Source organism: Centruroides sculpturatus, unplaced genomic scaffold (genome assembly GCF_000671375.1).
Source record: "Centruroides sculpturatus isolate CEXI.00-Female unplaced genomic scaffold, Cexi_2.0 scaffold30, whole genome shotgun sequence".
In the NCBI taxonomy this organism is placed as follows: domain Eukaryota; kingdom Metazoa; phylum Arthropoda; class Arachnida; order Scorpiones; family Buthidae; genus Centruroides; species Centruroides sculpturatus.
In genome coordinates, this window is record NW_019384755.1 from 1,493,268 (window position 1) to 1,508,847 (window position 15,580).

The 15,580-nt window shown below is 25.1% G+C and overlaps 3 protein-coding genes across 3 annotated transcripts in view; all 3 read right to left on the reverse strand.

The window, feature by feature from the left end:
* LOC111628706 (glutamate receptor ionotropic, kainate 2-like) overlaps positions 1 to 6,181 on the reverse strand; it is a 36,351-nt gene extending 30,170 nt beyond the window's left edge. The window contains exons 1-2 of the mRNA XM_023372541.1: positions 5,733 to 6,181; positions 4,952 to 5,150 (exon numbers count right to left, since the gene is read on the reverse strand). Of these exons, the coding sequence (XP_023228309.1) occupies positions 4,952 to 5,150; positions 5,733 to 6,028 (495 nt within the window). The 5' untranslated portion in view covers positions 6,029 to 6,181. The remainder of the gene's footprint in view (positions 1 to 4,951; positions 5,151 to 5,732) is intronic.
* Positions 6,182 to 7,297: 1,116 nt separating this feature from the next.
* Positions 7,298 to 8,613, reverse strand: LOC111628694 (glutamate receptor ionotropic, kainate 2-like). The gene is made up of 2 exons (XM_023372526.1): positions 8,165 to 8,613; positions 7,298 to 7,582 (listed from the first exon to the last, which is right to left on the reverse strand). Exons 1-2 carry the CDS (start codon positions 8,458 to 8,460, stop codon positions 7,321 to 7,323), a joined length of 558 nt encoding a protein of 185 aa, XP_023228294.1. The 5' UTR covers positions 8,461 to 8,613; the 3' UTR covers positions 7,298 to 7,320.
* A 4,413-nt stretch (positions 8,614 to 13,026) lies between these two features.
* The window catches only part of LOC111628693 (glutamate receptor ionotropic, kainate 1-like), a 30,062-nt gene continuing 27,508 nt past the window's right edge, over positions 13,027 to 15,580 (reverse strand). Inside the window, exon 9 of the mRNA XM_023372524.1 lies at positions 13,027 to 13,102. Within this exon, the coding sequence (XP_023228292.1) occupies positions 13,082 to 13,102 (21 nt within the window). The 3' untranslated portion in view covers positions 13,027 to 13,081. The remainder of the gene's footprint in view (positions 13,103 to 15,580) is intronic.

The following is a 15,580-nucleotide window of genomic DNA, read 5'->3' on the forward strand; positions in this document are numbered from 1 at the left end:
GTTTCTAAACGTTTTGTTTAGGAACACAGAAAACACCACATTAGCATTGTTTAAATAATTAATAAAAGTGAAAATAAAGAACATGCATTGATTAAAATAAACAAAACTTATAATTTAAGTAAAATAAATAGGAAATTTCCAAATATATAGGATTTTGTGTGTATAGTCAGTTAATTATTGTTGTTTTTATTATAACTTATAAAACCATCGCAATTATTTTTATGTATATAATTTTATGTTTATGTCTTAATTATCAAGACTATACAGTAAATTACTTATGTAAACGTTTTATATTCAATTTTACACTTATTTTTTTAGCTAAAATGTAATTTTTCAAAATTCTTCAGGGTCCTTCCTCACTTAGTAATTTTTGCATTGATTACGACTGGTAATTTTTCATCTAAAAGGTTTTGTAAACATTTATTAATGTTACTTGAATTTAAAATTCCATTATTATTATTCTAAACATTTATTCATTTACCCATTATATTCATCAATAATATTTATTTATTCATTACAAGGCATCACTTATATCAATATTGGATAATTCAAATTGAATAAAATAATTATCATATTTATTTAAGTTATAATAAATATATTATTCATTCATTAGAGAATGAATATTATTTTAATATATTAATTCTATTTAAAAAAAGACTTGCAAGATGACAACTAAAATATCAGTCTAACCACAATTTGTGTAATCAAATTATTTGAAAAATAAAATTTTATTGCTTATTCTACAGTTCTAAAATGTAAAATACATAAATCTTTATACCATTATCAGAATTAAAGAAGTTACATAGTGATCGTTACTCGCTTATTAAATCTTTTCGTTATAAAACCTTCTTTTTAAAAGCTAAATGACGTTTTTTAAAGCCATGAAGTCTACTTGTTGCTGTCAATTAACAGTATGTATTGCTTTTTTAATGAAAATTTGACAATTTTAAGTTTATAATAATAATAAGACTTGTTTATTTTTGAATGTATGAATTTTGTATTTTTGTTATATAGAATTTTCTTTATCTTTTATATTACAAAACTTTATCTTCAATAAGTATTTAATTTATTCCTTTATTTTCTTGGGGTAAAAAGAAATTAAAATATATTCAAGTATATATTGTCATAATGAAATAAATTAAACTCTAACTTTCCTTCTACCATGATCCACCCAAATTATTAAATGAAAACATTATCGTACTGCATTGTATTTATTTAAGACTTATTGAATTTAGTATTTTTTAAGAAAATTTCGGCAAGACTATTACTTCATCTTTATAGTTATATAATTATAAAACCTTTAAATATAAAAATTTTACAATATTAACAAAATTTATAATAAATATAAACTAAAACTGCGGTTTAAAATGTTTAAAAAGTATGTCCATTAGAAAAAATGCTATCTTTTAAATTAATAGTGCATTAAAAAAATTGCAACATTCGCCTTTTTTTTAAGTTTACATTTCATAGCTTATTCCACATTTAGAAATTAAATATTAAATTATTTTGTACCATTAAAGATTACAGAATTAAAAAATTTTATTAGTGTTTATATAAATATACGTGTGTGTGTGTATGTTTGAAATATTTTAAATAACATGAAATATATAATTTGTAATTCAAGGTTTTGTACTACTTATACTTTAAAAACACCATTAAACTTTTAATAGTAAATTTCCTATTTATGTTGTACTGATATTTTATCCCGGAAATGGATATTTTCGGAATAAACGAGATAGAATTAAAATTTTGGCACTTGCACAACCTGGCATATGATGACAATAAAAAAATTAAATTTTAAATTTCTCTTAAATTATCTTTCAAATGTTAGTGGACCTAATATGATAAATATGATGTTCTATCAAAAATAAAACAAATCATTAGCATAAAGATTATAGCATTAAGCATAAAATAATTCTATAATATTGTGTCGCAACTACAGAATAAGTTACTTTATTTACAAAGTTTATTTCCCAACTATATTTAACTTTATGTTTAGAAACGTTATCTGTAGAACATCTTAAAATATAATTATTACAAATGTTCACTTTTGAAAGAAAAGTAAAGATATAACTTGATTATAGAATCAAATAATTACAATAATAACTAAAATTAAAACTAAAAAAATTTATGATTAAATTCCAAATGTAATTATTCTTTATCTTTCACATTAAAATATTAAATAGATCAAAGTATAGACTTATTGTTTAAAATTAAGATCCTTTAACAATTAAACTTTGCCCTTACTAAAAGAATTTTATTATTTCTAAGAAACACGCGATAGTAATTAATCAAACATAAGCATATATACCTGTAGTTAACCATAAAATTTCAAAAATTCCAATTATTTACTTACAAAATTAATTATATTTTATAAAGAACTCTAATAATAATAAATTTCTTGGATATCATTAAAAAAGCATGGTTGAGCCAAAAGTTATTAAAAGTACTGGCTGAAAAATATTGGTAATACCATTAGTGTTTTATAGCACAGCTAGATGGATAATTCATTAATAGATTAGTAAAAATTCAATAAACATTATCGGTGTTTTCTATCTTAGACTATTACTATGTAATATTTCAAGAAAATTTTAATTCAATTTTTTCATTGTTTCTGTTTAATTTTAGAATGTTATTCGAAGTGTATGCATTTGTATATCGAAGAACTTCGAATTAAATTCGAATTAAATTAAATTTAAATTTTATTAGTAAATAACATTATTTTAAAATAATTTAATAGTAAATTAGTCGTGAAACATGTCTTATTTTACAAGTAATATTTAAAATAATAATAATAATTTGTTTTAACTGTTAATAATAAAATATTACAAAAAGTATGTCGCAAACATGTTTTTTGTTTATACTTCATCTTTTTTCCTATATTCATTAATGTTTTTCGTGCAGTCTCTTCGATTTATTCACGCAACTATATTTAATTGCTTTCTATCTAATTGCAATCTAAAAAATAAATTATATTTTATGCATAAAATTATATGCATTTATTCATTTCCTGAAGGAGTTCATTTGTCAAATTAAATTTTTCAAGATGTTTATAATACAGTTTCTACTGTGTATCATTTTAAAGTAAAAAATTTAATAACTATTATAACAATTAATTGTGTTCTTGCAATATTATAATTAAAAAGAGAAAATTTTGAATTAGAATTAATTAAATTCTGCAAGGTTGTTTACAAAATAAATTCACTTAGGATGCAGCTTGTAAGTAAAACAAAAGTTTAATTCCCCGAGAGTGTCCAATACACACTTCCAGAAAGCACAATCAGTTAATGCTACTTTCTTAATGTTGCGAGTAAAAGGTAATGGTTTGTTAAAAAACCAATTAACGTTAAGAACTTACAACAAACAACAGTAACACACCATGATGACAGCAAAATAGACACTTATATAAAATCCGAACGAATTTTAATTTATTTTAACCCAAGTTTCATTAATCGAAGTCATGGCTAGATTTTCTAATTAAAATCACTTCTTAAACGTGATTATTCCTTGAACTTAGACTAACTAAAATTATTTAACCTTTAACCATGAGAATTGCATGTTTAATATTTTTATTTTCCAATTGAATATGATCAATCGAATTCATACATAAGTATAGAAGTCATTCATTATAATAATAAAAGACTATTTTGTCCAACGAAGATTAAAATATTTGTTTAAAACCTTCCTATTTACATTCCATTATGTACAGTGCAGTACAATGAGGCAAACTTCGATGCATAGGTAAAGCTAAAATATACAACGAATTGTATCTCCTATTTAAATATAGATCTAGAAATTTGAAGAATTCTAAAATTTTGGTCTTATTTAAGCAGTAATAAATGTAATTATATCAGTTACAATCATATAATTGCTTTAATAGAAACATCAGTCTTCACTTTATGGTTCTTGTAATAATATTCTCTATTAAATAAGTTATTAAACAAAATATCTCACGAATAAAATGTTAATTTAAATATTTTATAAGTTTTTATTAGCATATCAAAGTTATTAAATCTTTTCAGAAGAATATTAATATACAATAAAATACTTGGAAGATATAAGCTAAATTTAAACATATTATGAGATTACTTGATGTAGAAGTAAGTTTTGTGTTGGCTTTATGAAAATATAATAAAGTTAAGATGAAATTTTATTAAACTAAACTTGTTACTTTTATCAAAGTTCAATAATTTATACTCAGTGAGTTATTAAAAATTTTGTTATTAACGCATTGTTGTTCTTATTAATAAATTTATAGTTATCTATTTTATCAAGGAACACTCGAGAGAAGAGGATGTATGATAGGAAAATATAGCCTGACTTTGCCCGTCCCTGCTTATAATCATCCATCATTAGATAACAGCAGCAAGACAGATACGAAAATGTCTCCTACGGTTTCCCAAATAACGTAGTTCTTTCATAGAGTCTGGTCATTTAACAGGAATAATTATTAGTTGCTAAATTCTGCTTATTTCACTTGGCTAAGTTTGATATCTATTTTAAATCATCTAGAACGTATGAGTACAAACACTTTTGCATTCTTAACTTTGAATGAATTTATAGAATAACTGGGGGGCTTCGTCGCTTGACTCGCCACCTTCGTTTCCTTATTCCCAATCAAAACTATTAATAACAAAAATTTCGTGACGATTTTAAACTAAGTATTTTACATAAATAAAGTAGATATAAATGCAAGCGTAGAATTAATTATTTTAAAACAAGTTGAAAAATAATATATATAATGATAAAATATATTATTATTTAATACACAATTCTAATATTAATTGATAAATAATTATGATATTAAACAACATTTATTAATAACTTTTATGTGATAAACAATAATATCTAAATATATTCTAATCATTACAAATTAATTCATAAAAAATTATTTATTGACGTTATTTTTTCTCGTTAAAATTAATATAAAATTAAGAGCAAAAAATATTACCTTAAAAAAAGTTCTAGTAGATCCTTTTTCCAAACAGCCATAGGGAATTGTTGTTTGTTTTGCTAAATCTTGCACGTTTTTTATTGGTGATTGCAATCTTGCTGATGTAAGAAAAGCTGCTAAGTTAGCGGTATAGGTAGATACTATTATTAAAGTAAAAAACCACCAAAAGCCAGCAGCTATTCTCGTTGATAATGCTCTAGCAAATAATAATATAAAGTTCTGAATAAGATTATTTACGTTATTATATTATTTATAACTTTATAACATAAAGTATTAATAACTCGACATGTGTAAATATTAATAGCATAAAACATTTCAAAAAAATTTCAAACTAGATTAATTTTTTATTGAAAATTATTAAATAATTATAATAGTTTCTTCTACTTATTCTTTGGCAAAATGTCTTAAAAACATATTGATTTTTTACACACTTATAAAATATAATCTGACTTGACTTCAACACTTCAGTGAATGGAAAACTTATATATATAGACTATATGCTATATAAACCATGTTCATTTTTATAAACTTTACTATAAACTTTCAATACTAATGCATAGGAAAGTCTATGCAACTGCACGAAACTAAGTTTTACATTTTTACATAAATTTATTTTCTGCATTTCATAATACTAAAAATATTTCCATACACAGAGGACGTTCACAACAATAGATTTAAATCAGTTAAACATAAATATTTACTCGAAACTTTATACTGAATTCTTTTATATTGAAAGTTAGTTAATAAAATCAGTTTACTACAGAATACAAAAGTATACCTTGGTGCGAGTTCAGATCCTTGTTGCATGAGTGAGCCGATTGAAAACCATAAAGTATTTAAGAAATTGAACTGATTGCTAAGTATATCTGGATACATTTCACATGGATGTGGGTTTATCCATTCGTATGGTGACAAGCGAGCTAAGATATATACTACAACTGTCATTCCTAAATATGCTGTAGCCATATAAATCCATACAGGTGTCGAAAAGGGGAACATAAAAGAAAATAAAGTCGGTTCTTTTCGAGCCGGTTTTTTAAATAATATACCAATTCCCAAATTCATAAAAGGCATTGTAAAGTCCACATCTTCTTCCCTTTGAGTGTTTATAGTCAAGTCTCCTATGGCTAAATCCGCTCTCTGAAGTTTTAAATAGAATTCAATTAATATAATTTAACAATAGAGTCTATTGAAATTATTATAGCAATATTTTAAGAAAATTTTTTTCGGCGTTTAAAAATTAAATTTAAGAAATTTTAGAAAAGAGAAAAGAATTTGAAGAATTCTAAAATTTTGGTCTTATTTAAGCAGTAATAAATGTAATTATATCAGTTACAATCATATAATTGCTTTAATAGAAACATCAGTCTTCACTTTATGGTTCTTGTAATAATATTCTCTATTAAATAAGTTATTAAACAAAATATCTCACGAATAAAATGTTAATTTAAATATTTTATAAGTTTTTATTAGCATATCAAAGTTATTAAATCTTTTCAGAAGAATATTAATATACAATAAAATACTTGGAAGATATAAGCTAAATTTAAACATATTATGAGATTACTTGATGTAGAAGTAAGTTTTGTGTTGGCTTTATGAAAATATAATAAAGTTAAGATGAAATTTTATTAAACTAAACTTGTTACTTTTATCAAAGTTCAATAATTTATACTCAGTGAGTTATTAAAAATTTTGTTATTAACGCATTGTTGTTCTTATTAATAAATTTATAGTTATCTATTTTATCAAGGAACACTCGAGAGAAGAGGATGTATGATAGGAAAATATAGCCTGACTTTGCCCGTCCCTGCTTATAATCATCCATCATTAGATAACAGCAGCAAGACAGATACGAAAATGTCTCCTACGGTTTCCCAAATAACGTAGTTCTTTCATAGAGTCTGGTCATTTAACAGGAATAATTATTAGTTGCTAAATTCTGCTTATTTCACTTGGCTAAGTTTGATATCTATTTTAAATCATCTAGAACGTATGAGTACAAACACTTTTGCATTCTTAACTTTGAATGAATTTATAGAATAACTGGGGGGCTTCGTCGCTTGACTCGCCACCTTCGTTTCCTTATTCCCAATCAAAACTATTAATAACAAAAATTTCGTGACGATTTTAAACTAAGTATTTTACATAAATAAAGTAGATATAAATGCAAGCGTAGAATTAATTATTTTAAAACAAGTTGAAAAATAATATATATAATGATAAAATATATTATTATTTAATACACAATTCTAATATTAATTGATAAATAATTATGATATTAAACAACATTTATTAATAACTTTTATGTGATAAACAATAATATCTAAATATATTCTAATCATTACAAATTAATTCATAAAAAATTATTTATTGACGTTATTTTTTCTCGTTAAAATTAATATAAAATTAAGAGCAAAAAATATTACCTTAAAAAAAGTTCTAGTAGATCCTTTTTCCAAACAGCCATAGGGAATTGTTGTTTGTTTTGCTAAATCTTGCACGTTTTTTATTGGTGATTGCAATCTTGCTGATGTAAGAAAAGCTGCTAAGTTAGCGGTATAGGTAGATACTATTATTAAAGTAAAAAACCACCAAAAGCCAGCAGCTATTCTCGTTGATAATGCTCTAGCAAATAATAATATAAAGTTCTGAATAAGATTATTTACGTTATTATATTATTTATAACTTTATAACATAAAGTATTAATAACTCGACATGTGTAAATATTAATAGCATAAAACATTTCAAAAAAATTTCAAACTAGATTAATTTTTTATTGAAAATTATTAAATAATTATAATAGTTTCTTCTACTTATTCTTTGGCAAAATGTCTTAAAAACATATTGATTTTTTACACACTTATAAAATATAATCTGACTTGACTTCAACACTTCAGTGAATGGAAAACTTATATATATAGACTATATGCTATATAAACCATGTTCATTTTTATAAACTTTACTATAAACTTTCAATACTAATGCATAGGAAAGTCTATGCAACTGCACGAAACTAAGTTTTACATTTTTACATAAATTTATTTTCTGCATTTCATAATACTAAAAATATTTCCATACACAGAGGACGTTCACAACAATAGATTTAAATCAGTTAAACATAAATATTTACTCGAAACTTTATACTGAATTCTTTTATATTGAAAGTTAGTTAATAAAATCAGTTTACTACAGAATACAAAAGTATACCTTGGTGCGAGTTCAGATCCTTGTTGCATGAGTGAGCCGATTGAAAACCATAAAGTATTTAAGAAATTGAACTGATTGCTAAGTATATCTGGATACATTTCACATGGATGTGGGTTTATCCATTCGTATGGTGACAAGCGAGCTAAGATATATACTACAACTGTCATTCCTAAATATGCTGTAGCCATATAAATCCATACAGGTGTCGAAAAGGGGAACATAAAAGAAAATAAAGTCGGTTCTTTTCGAGCCGGTTTTTTAAATAATATACCAATTCCCAAATTCATAAAAGGCATTGTAAAGTCCACATCTTCTTCCCTTTGAGTGTTTATAGTCAAGTCTCCTATGGCTAAATCCGCTCTCTGAAGTTTTAAATAGAATTCAATTAATATAATTTAACAATAGAGTCTATTGAAATTATTATAGCAATATTTTAAGAAAATTTTTTTCGGCGTTTAAAAATTAAATTTAAGAAATTTTAGAAAAGAGAAAAGATAGATTATATAAATTAAAATTTATTAGAAAAAATAAATTATAAAAGTATTTTTTTCATTTATAAATTTACATAATTATATTTTTTTAAAAATTTAAAATTCTAATTTTCAAAATTCTTTTAAGATATTGAATAATTTATGAGTACTAAATATTCTTAAAATAAAAAATATAATCGAAATTACGTGGTATAAGTATTCGAAATAAAAAATATAATGTACGTATTTCTTATTTCAAAATATACTGTGTATATATATATATATGTGTATATATATATATGTATATGTATATATATATGTATATATTCATNGTTCATTAAATTCACAAAACTATGAGTCTAATATTTATTAACATATTCTTAATTTTATATTTTTCGAGGCTTCGAAGTTAAAAGTTTATTTCTCTAGAGAAAAATTGTAATCTGGGCGCGAGTGAAACATTAGATTAGTTCATCAGTGTTTAAGTTCATTAAAATACATAAGCAAAAACTTATAAAAAAAAGTTATTTTTAATTAGATAAAGAAACAAAACTACTAAAACTTTTTCTTGTAAATTATGGTTTGCTTTTAATCATAATTTAAAATAAGATGCGATAATTAAAAGACAAATAATCGTAACTTTGTTAGGTTTGTTTGAAATGTTGATACAACGAATTAGTTTAATGTATACATGAATTACTTCAAAAAATAAAAATTATTTCTTAGAATTCTTGGAATTAATAATAGTCAAGAAAATTGATTTTCTGTTTCAATAGCATACTCGTCTAATTTAAATATTTGCAAAATGTTTATTTCGAAATAAATTTTCATTCTTTTACATATTGTTTGTTCTAGACGCTAATTATAACTTTAAAAATAAATACTTTTCGTAAAAGTAAATTTTGTAGATGCTTGATTAGCAGCGAATATAGACCTGTACTGTACATGTTAGAAACTGTATTAAACAACTCTAATTCTCAAATATAAAGCAAAATACCTTTATTAAAAATACAAAAAATTAATTAGATTATAACACGAAACATTTATAAATTTGCAGTTTGTATATTAATAAAATTTTCAATAATTTATAGGAGAAAAAGTTATATTTTTTTCATTCAAATCACTCTTAATGTAGTTTGATCATTATAATGAGTTAAACATAAATATATTAAGTATATTAGTAAATAAATGACAATTAAATTGAAAAAGTAAATAAATATTTATATGAACCAAAATTTTAATAATTAATCCTTCTACTAAATATTAGTATACTTTTTTTATTTACTAAATATTAATGAAGCTACTATTAATGTGTATAACTGATAAATATTTGCCATTTTTTTATAACGGTTTGAATTATTTTACTGTTAATTCAGATTAAATACAATCATTTAATTCAGTAAAGATGTATAAATGTATAAATTATATTTAATTATTTATTTAGACAGTATCATTTCTTGAAATGCATGAAAGCATAAAAATTGGCCATTGTCTAGAGATTATTTTGTATGCATTGAAAAAACGTTTCTGAAAAATATTGCCGCCGTTTAGAAGTGGACATTATTAAAGCTACGACTGTATAAAAAAACTTTTTAAGTTACTTTTATTCTGTAATTTATATTGTTTTAGAGTAGGCTATCAGTACTGTACATCATATCTGTGCAAAAATAATATGTAAAAAATTACATATCTGAAAATATTAAAATGAACTCGAAATAATGAAAAATTTAAACATATTTTATAAATTTACAAGATTTATTTATACATAAAATTTATTTTTTTCTACTTATATTTGTAAATTATATTATATGCCAGTAACATTGTAATCATTAAATATTAACTAAGCATAAAATAAAATATGATTAAAGTATTTTTATAAGCAAACATTTACTTTTTTTGCGAATTGCCAACAGTTAAACTATTCGCTTTTGTAAATGTTTTGTATTACTAAAGGTAATGAATACAGTCGACCCCCTATAACAATGTTGATTATTCCGTTTTATATGAATTCCATGTTGTACGAGTCACTTAGATTTTACAAATGCTAAGTAAATACTTGTAAAATCTAAGTGACTCGTACAACATGGAATTCATATAAAACGGAATAATCAACAGTGTTATAGGGGGTCGACTGTATAATGAAATACAGTCGACCCCCCCATATAATACGGGTTTCTAGAGTTCGGATTCCTATATCATGGCGAAAAAATTGCGACAGTAATCGTACAAACATGCTAAAAAAACTCCTATAATTCGGTAAAACGTCATCGCCGACTCGTGTCGCGACAGGATTGGTCGAATCTAGACCAATAGCGGATATTGCAAAAATCGTTGAGTTTAAATGAGCAGCAGATCTACTAAAAACCATTTATTATTTAACGTCCATAAAAATTATATTTATATTAATGATGTCTCCAAAGTTCAGTGAATTTTTCGCAAAAAAAAATAATTTATCAAGAAGCACGCGAGCGCCATTCGATGGCAATCTCCACGACGAAAACAAGTTTAAGCAATTGCGTAGTCGAACGGTGCACACTCGGTAAGTAATCCTACAATTTTTTTGTTTATAGCATAGTTTATACGGATTATTCCCAAAAAAATTATACGTATTTTGGAAATGTTGAGTCGAACTAGTCTAGAAGCGATTAATTTTATGGAAGAAAGCTTTCAAACAGCCGTAGTCCGTAAACTGCATATGTTCCGGGCTGTGATTGGCTGGACTCGTAGAAAATGGATTCATAACAACTTGAACGTATCTACCGTGTTATAGGGGGGGGGGTTGACTGTATTTTTGTCATTCAGTCATGAAATATATATTTAAAAAAATAAATTTATAATAACTATGCTTTTAATAAGAACAAAATAATCATAGTTTTCATAATACATATAAAAGAAATAAGCAATTTTTATAATATAACGTAATAATATTTTTGACAAGACTATGTCTTGTTTATAATATCGTACTGCCTGCTGTGTTACCAGGTTAGAGGTATGAAAGAGTACATGTCAGGGGTTGCAATTTGGCACAGAGTATTAGGTGCCTAAATCATCTCGCATAAAAAAAACCAGATTTGTAGGTCTCAGGGGACCGAGAACCGAGTCAAAGTAAAATATAAAACGGCGACTCTCTCTACAAACAGGCAAACCGAAGTGAGATAGTGAGAGTACCACCCACAGTCGTTCTAGGAAGTGGATTCTGACTCTAGGACTGAACGCGTAATATTTTCTTTGTTAAATAAAATTTATAATCTAATTTTGTAAATTTGGGAGTGCTTCAAATATGACATTAAAACAGGGTTTTTATGTCGTTACAAGTAGGTTTTTCAACATTATCTAGCATAGTAAAATCGTAGGACCGATAAAAATTTGACTTTATATTAGGGTTGTCATTACATCCAATGACATTATAATCGGGTTAAACTTTATATTCTTTTTGCAAAATAAAAATAATAATTTCGGACGATACAATAGTCACGATTATTTAAAAAAAAAAAAAAACGGGATATTTTCGTTATGCATCGACAAAAATTCAACCCGGCAAAAATTCGACACGCAACGGAGAGAAATTTCGAAATTGGATAGGTTAATTTCATCGAAAATGCATCGTGGACGACCTCATGGTCGTGCCCAGCGAAGTTTGAACGATTGCGCCCAAAAACAGCGATACCAAAGAATATTGGAGAATGAGAGCAAGACCCTCCTTGAACGTCAAAGTGATGCTGCTTAGTAGTGAGTCTCCGAGACATATTCTTGTCCCAAATACGGTTTTGCCGTTTTCCTTGTTTATGTTTAAAATAATAAAAAATATATAAATATGAGAAAATATTTTTAAATATTCCTAATATTTCTCACATTTAATATTACAATACAACGGGCTGAATGGCAGTAGCAGTAAAAAAAAAAAAAAAAAACAGTTTGCACTCTATAGGACCTAGATTGAATTCCAAATTTGAACTTTTAAAATTTTTCACAGGTAATGTGAACCAGATATGTGGAGTTGAGTTTGACCACAAACCTCATAATCAGCTTGAAAAAATACCCTCTTAGCGCCTACAGGATGACGTTTTAAAAAATATTATACTGTATATTTTTATATAACGCTGTATTCTATATTTTTACCAGTTCTGTATATTTTTATATGTATACAGTATGTATATTATTTATATTTTCTATAAAATTTTATAAATAAAAACTTTAAATGTTAGGCTATTTAATAGATTGTTGCTAAAATATGAATAGAAACTGAAATATCACTATCAAAATAGTGAAGAAATTATTAATGCTAATTTGAAAATAAAATCACAAAAAGCGATATAAAATAATTAAATGAAGAAAGCACAAACTAAAGATAGAAATTCGTGATTTAATAACCTTTGTTTACTACAATGTAAACTTGAAGATTACAAATACAAATACACATGGAAAACATGCAAAAGAATATTATTGTTCAGTGTCTCCTCCAGATAATCTAGAAAAGAAAAACAAGAAAAAGAAAAATACATGTAACTAAAAAGAGATTTGGGGATTAGTCTTATAAAAAATACACATATAAATAATTCAAATAAAATCTATTGTTAAGAGGTTTTTGATGGGTTTATAGTTTTATTTCAAGATGTAAATTCTAAATTTTTACTCTGGAATAGCTAAGGGAACATTGTCTTATTTCGGAAGTGCATTTCGGAAGTAAAATACTCTTATTACTTTGTATAAAGGATTAGAAAAACGTTTATGATTATTATAAAATTGGAAAAAGTATATGAATAATGAATTCATATATTTTCAACCGTATTTTGGATGAAATAAAATAATCTTTGCATATTTTAACTTTGTAGAATCTAATTTCTCTTCACTATAAAAAATGTTCTATTAAAATAAAATGATTGATGTTTAATTAAGATAACAGTTATTTTCCCTCACTTACAATCTAATAAAATGAAACGAGTAATTATTTATTGTGATATCATCACAATGCCGGGCTGCAATTTTTAATCATATTTTTAATTAATTTAATTTAAAATATATACTCTCTGCCTCAAATTAGCATTGGATTGCCCCTGTACATCATAATTTCCCTTTAATAGTAGAGTCGTGCAAGTCATCTATCTAACACCTTTCAGGGGAATTTTTTGAATTGAAATAACATGACTTCTGATTTGCATCAGAAGTTCATATAGAGTTAATCGGGCTTCCTGCCCCTATGGTTTCCATCTGGTCTCGACTATCATCCATCTAACTCCATTGTCTAGATTAAGGAAAGACAAACAAAAGAAATTGGGAATTTGTAGGTCTACAATGTTTTAAAATTGCAGCCAAACAAGGTGTATTTCCTTATATAATTATGCTATAGTTTAATTTAGATTCCATAACAGATTTATATTGTAGAAAATATGTTTTAAATTCATTTACAACACGGATAACGAGATTTCTGATAGAAATTACCATGTAAAATTTTCTATATATAAATCCAATTATTGCTGTTTCTCCTTTTATTTGGTGCTTTTGTTTATTATTAATAATACTTTTCAATATCCAATGTATACAGTGTTTTAAGGCCTCTGTTGCAATCCGATATTGAATATCCTGCTCCGCTACAACAATTATATCTGCAAGTACCTGTATCTACTAGAAACTATTTTAATGTTTAATGTTTTAATATTTATTATTATGTTATATTCCTTTGTATGTTATAAACAGACCAGTAATTAGGTCAAATTAGTAAATAAGTAAATAAAATAAAATTTTCCACTTTGTATTATTATTAGCAAAAATAATATATCTGTAAGTATTTGAAAGATAATATACCTGTAAGTATTTGAAACTAATCAATATAATTAGTTTTAAAATTATTGTTTTTAGTTATATCAATAATTATTTATCAAACTGTTTGCATATATCAATAATTTTTGAATTTTTCAAAGAATTTAAAAATTATTGATATCTCTAACTACAATAAACAATTTTTTAAATATTGCATTATTATGAAATCAATTACAAAGAAAAAATGCTTTTAAAATTGTTATCTACAGATTAATCTAGTATGTTAATTTAGCTGTTTTCCACAAGAGTGCAGAACTTCAAATCATTGATGATCTTAGTAAAACACCAGATATGGATATAACTGTTCAATTCTATGCTTATAGTGTGAAGTTAAAAGATGTTTACAGTGACTACAATGCCCAAAAGACTACTGTCACAATTGTATGTAAACATTCTGAATGTTTACAAGTAACTATAATAATTCTACTCAGAAAAAATCAAATTTTCATTTATTTTTAAGAACAAACCTTACTCTACATAGTGTAATTCCAAACAAAACAATAATGATAGTTCTCACTAACATTTCCTTTACTCTTTTGGAATGCTGATAAACTGTTTCCATTCTTAATAATAAAGTTTCTTTGAACTTCCTATTTTCTAGTGAAAGTTTTACTTTCTCAAAAATTTGAAATGCTTTTATTACTAAAAATTACACTAATGTTTAAAAATTTGGCAACAAAACGTAAAAATTGAGGGACTTACTGGAAAAACGGCGAATCCTTTGGGAAGTTTTTGAGGAAAAATGAAGATTTGTGTATTTTAATTTGTCAATATTTTAATAGGCAACGTTTTATTAATGTGAGTGTACAACCCATGGGACATACAATTGAACCGTGAAAGTTTCATTGAAGATAGATGAATGCTGCACAAATCCAAATTTGTTAAATAACTTTTTATTTATTTATTTTTTTGTAGTTTTGTGGGCTACACCGTTTTCTCAAGAAGTACTTCAATTATGATAGCTAATTTATATACAGTGGGTGATCGGATAACGAACACTTTCACGAAAAATATTTTTATGATCGGACAACGAACACTTCCCTGAACAAACATAAAAAGAAGCGACGAAAATAGCAAATACCGATTGATTTTCCTTTGTCTTCAGATAACTTTTTGGAGCTCGGGAGAC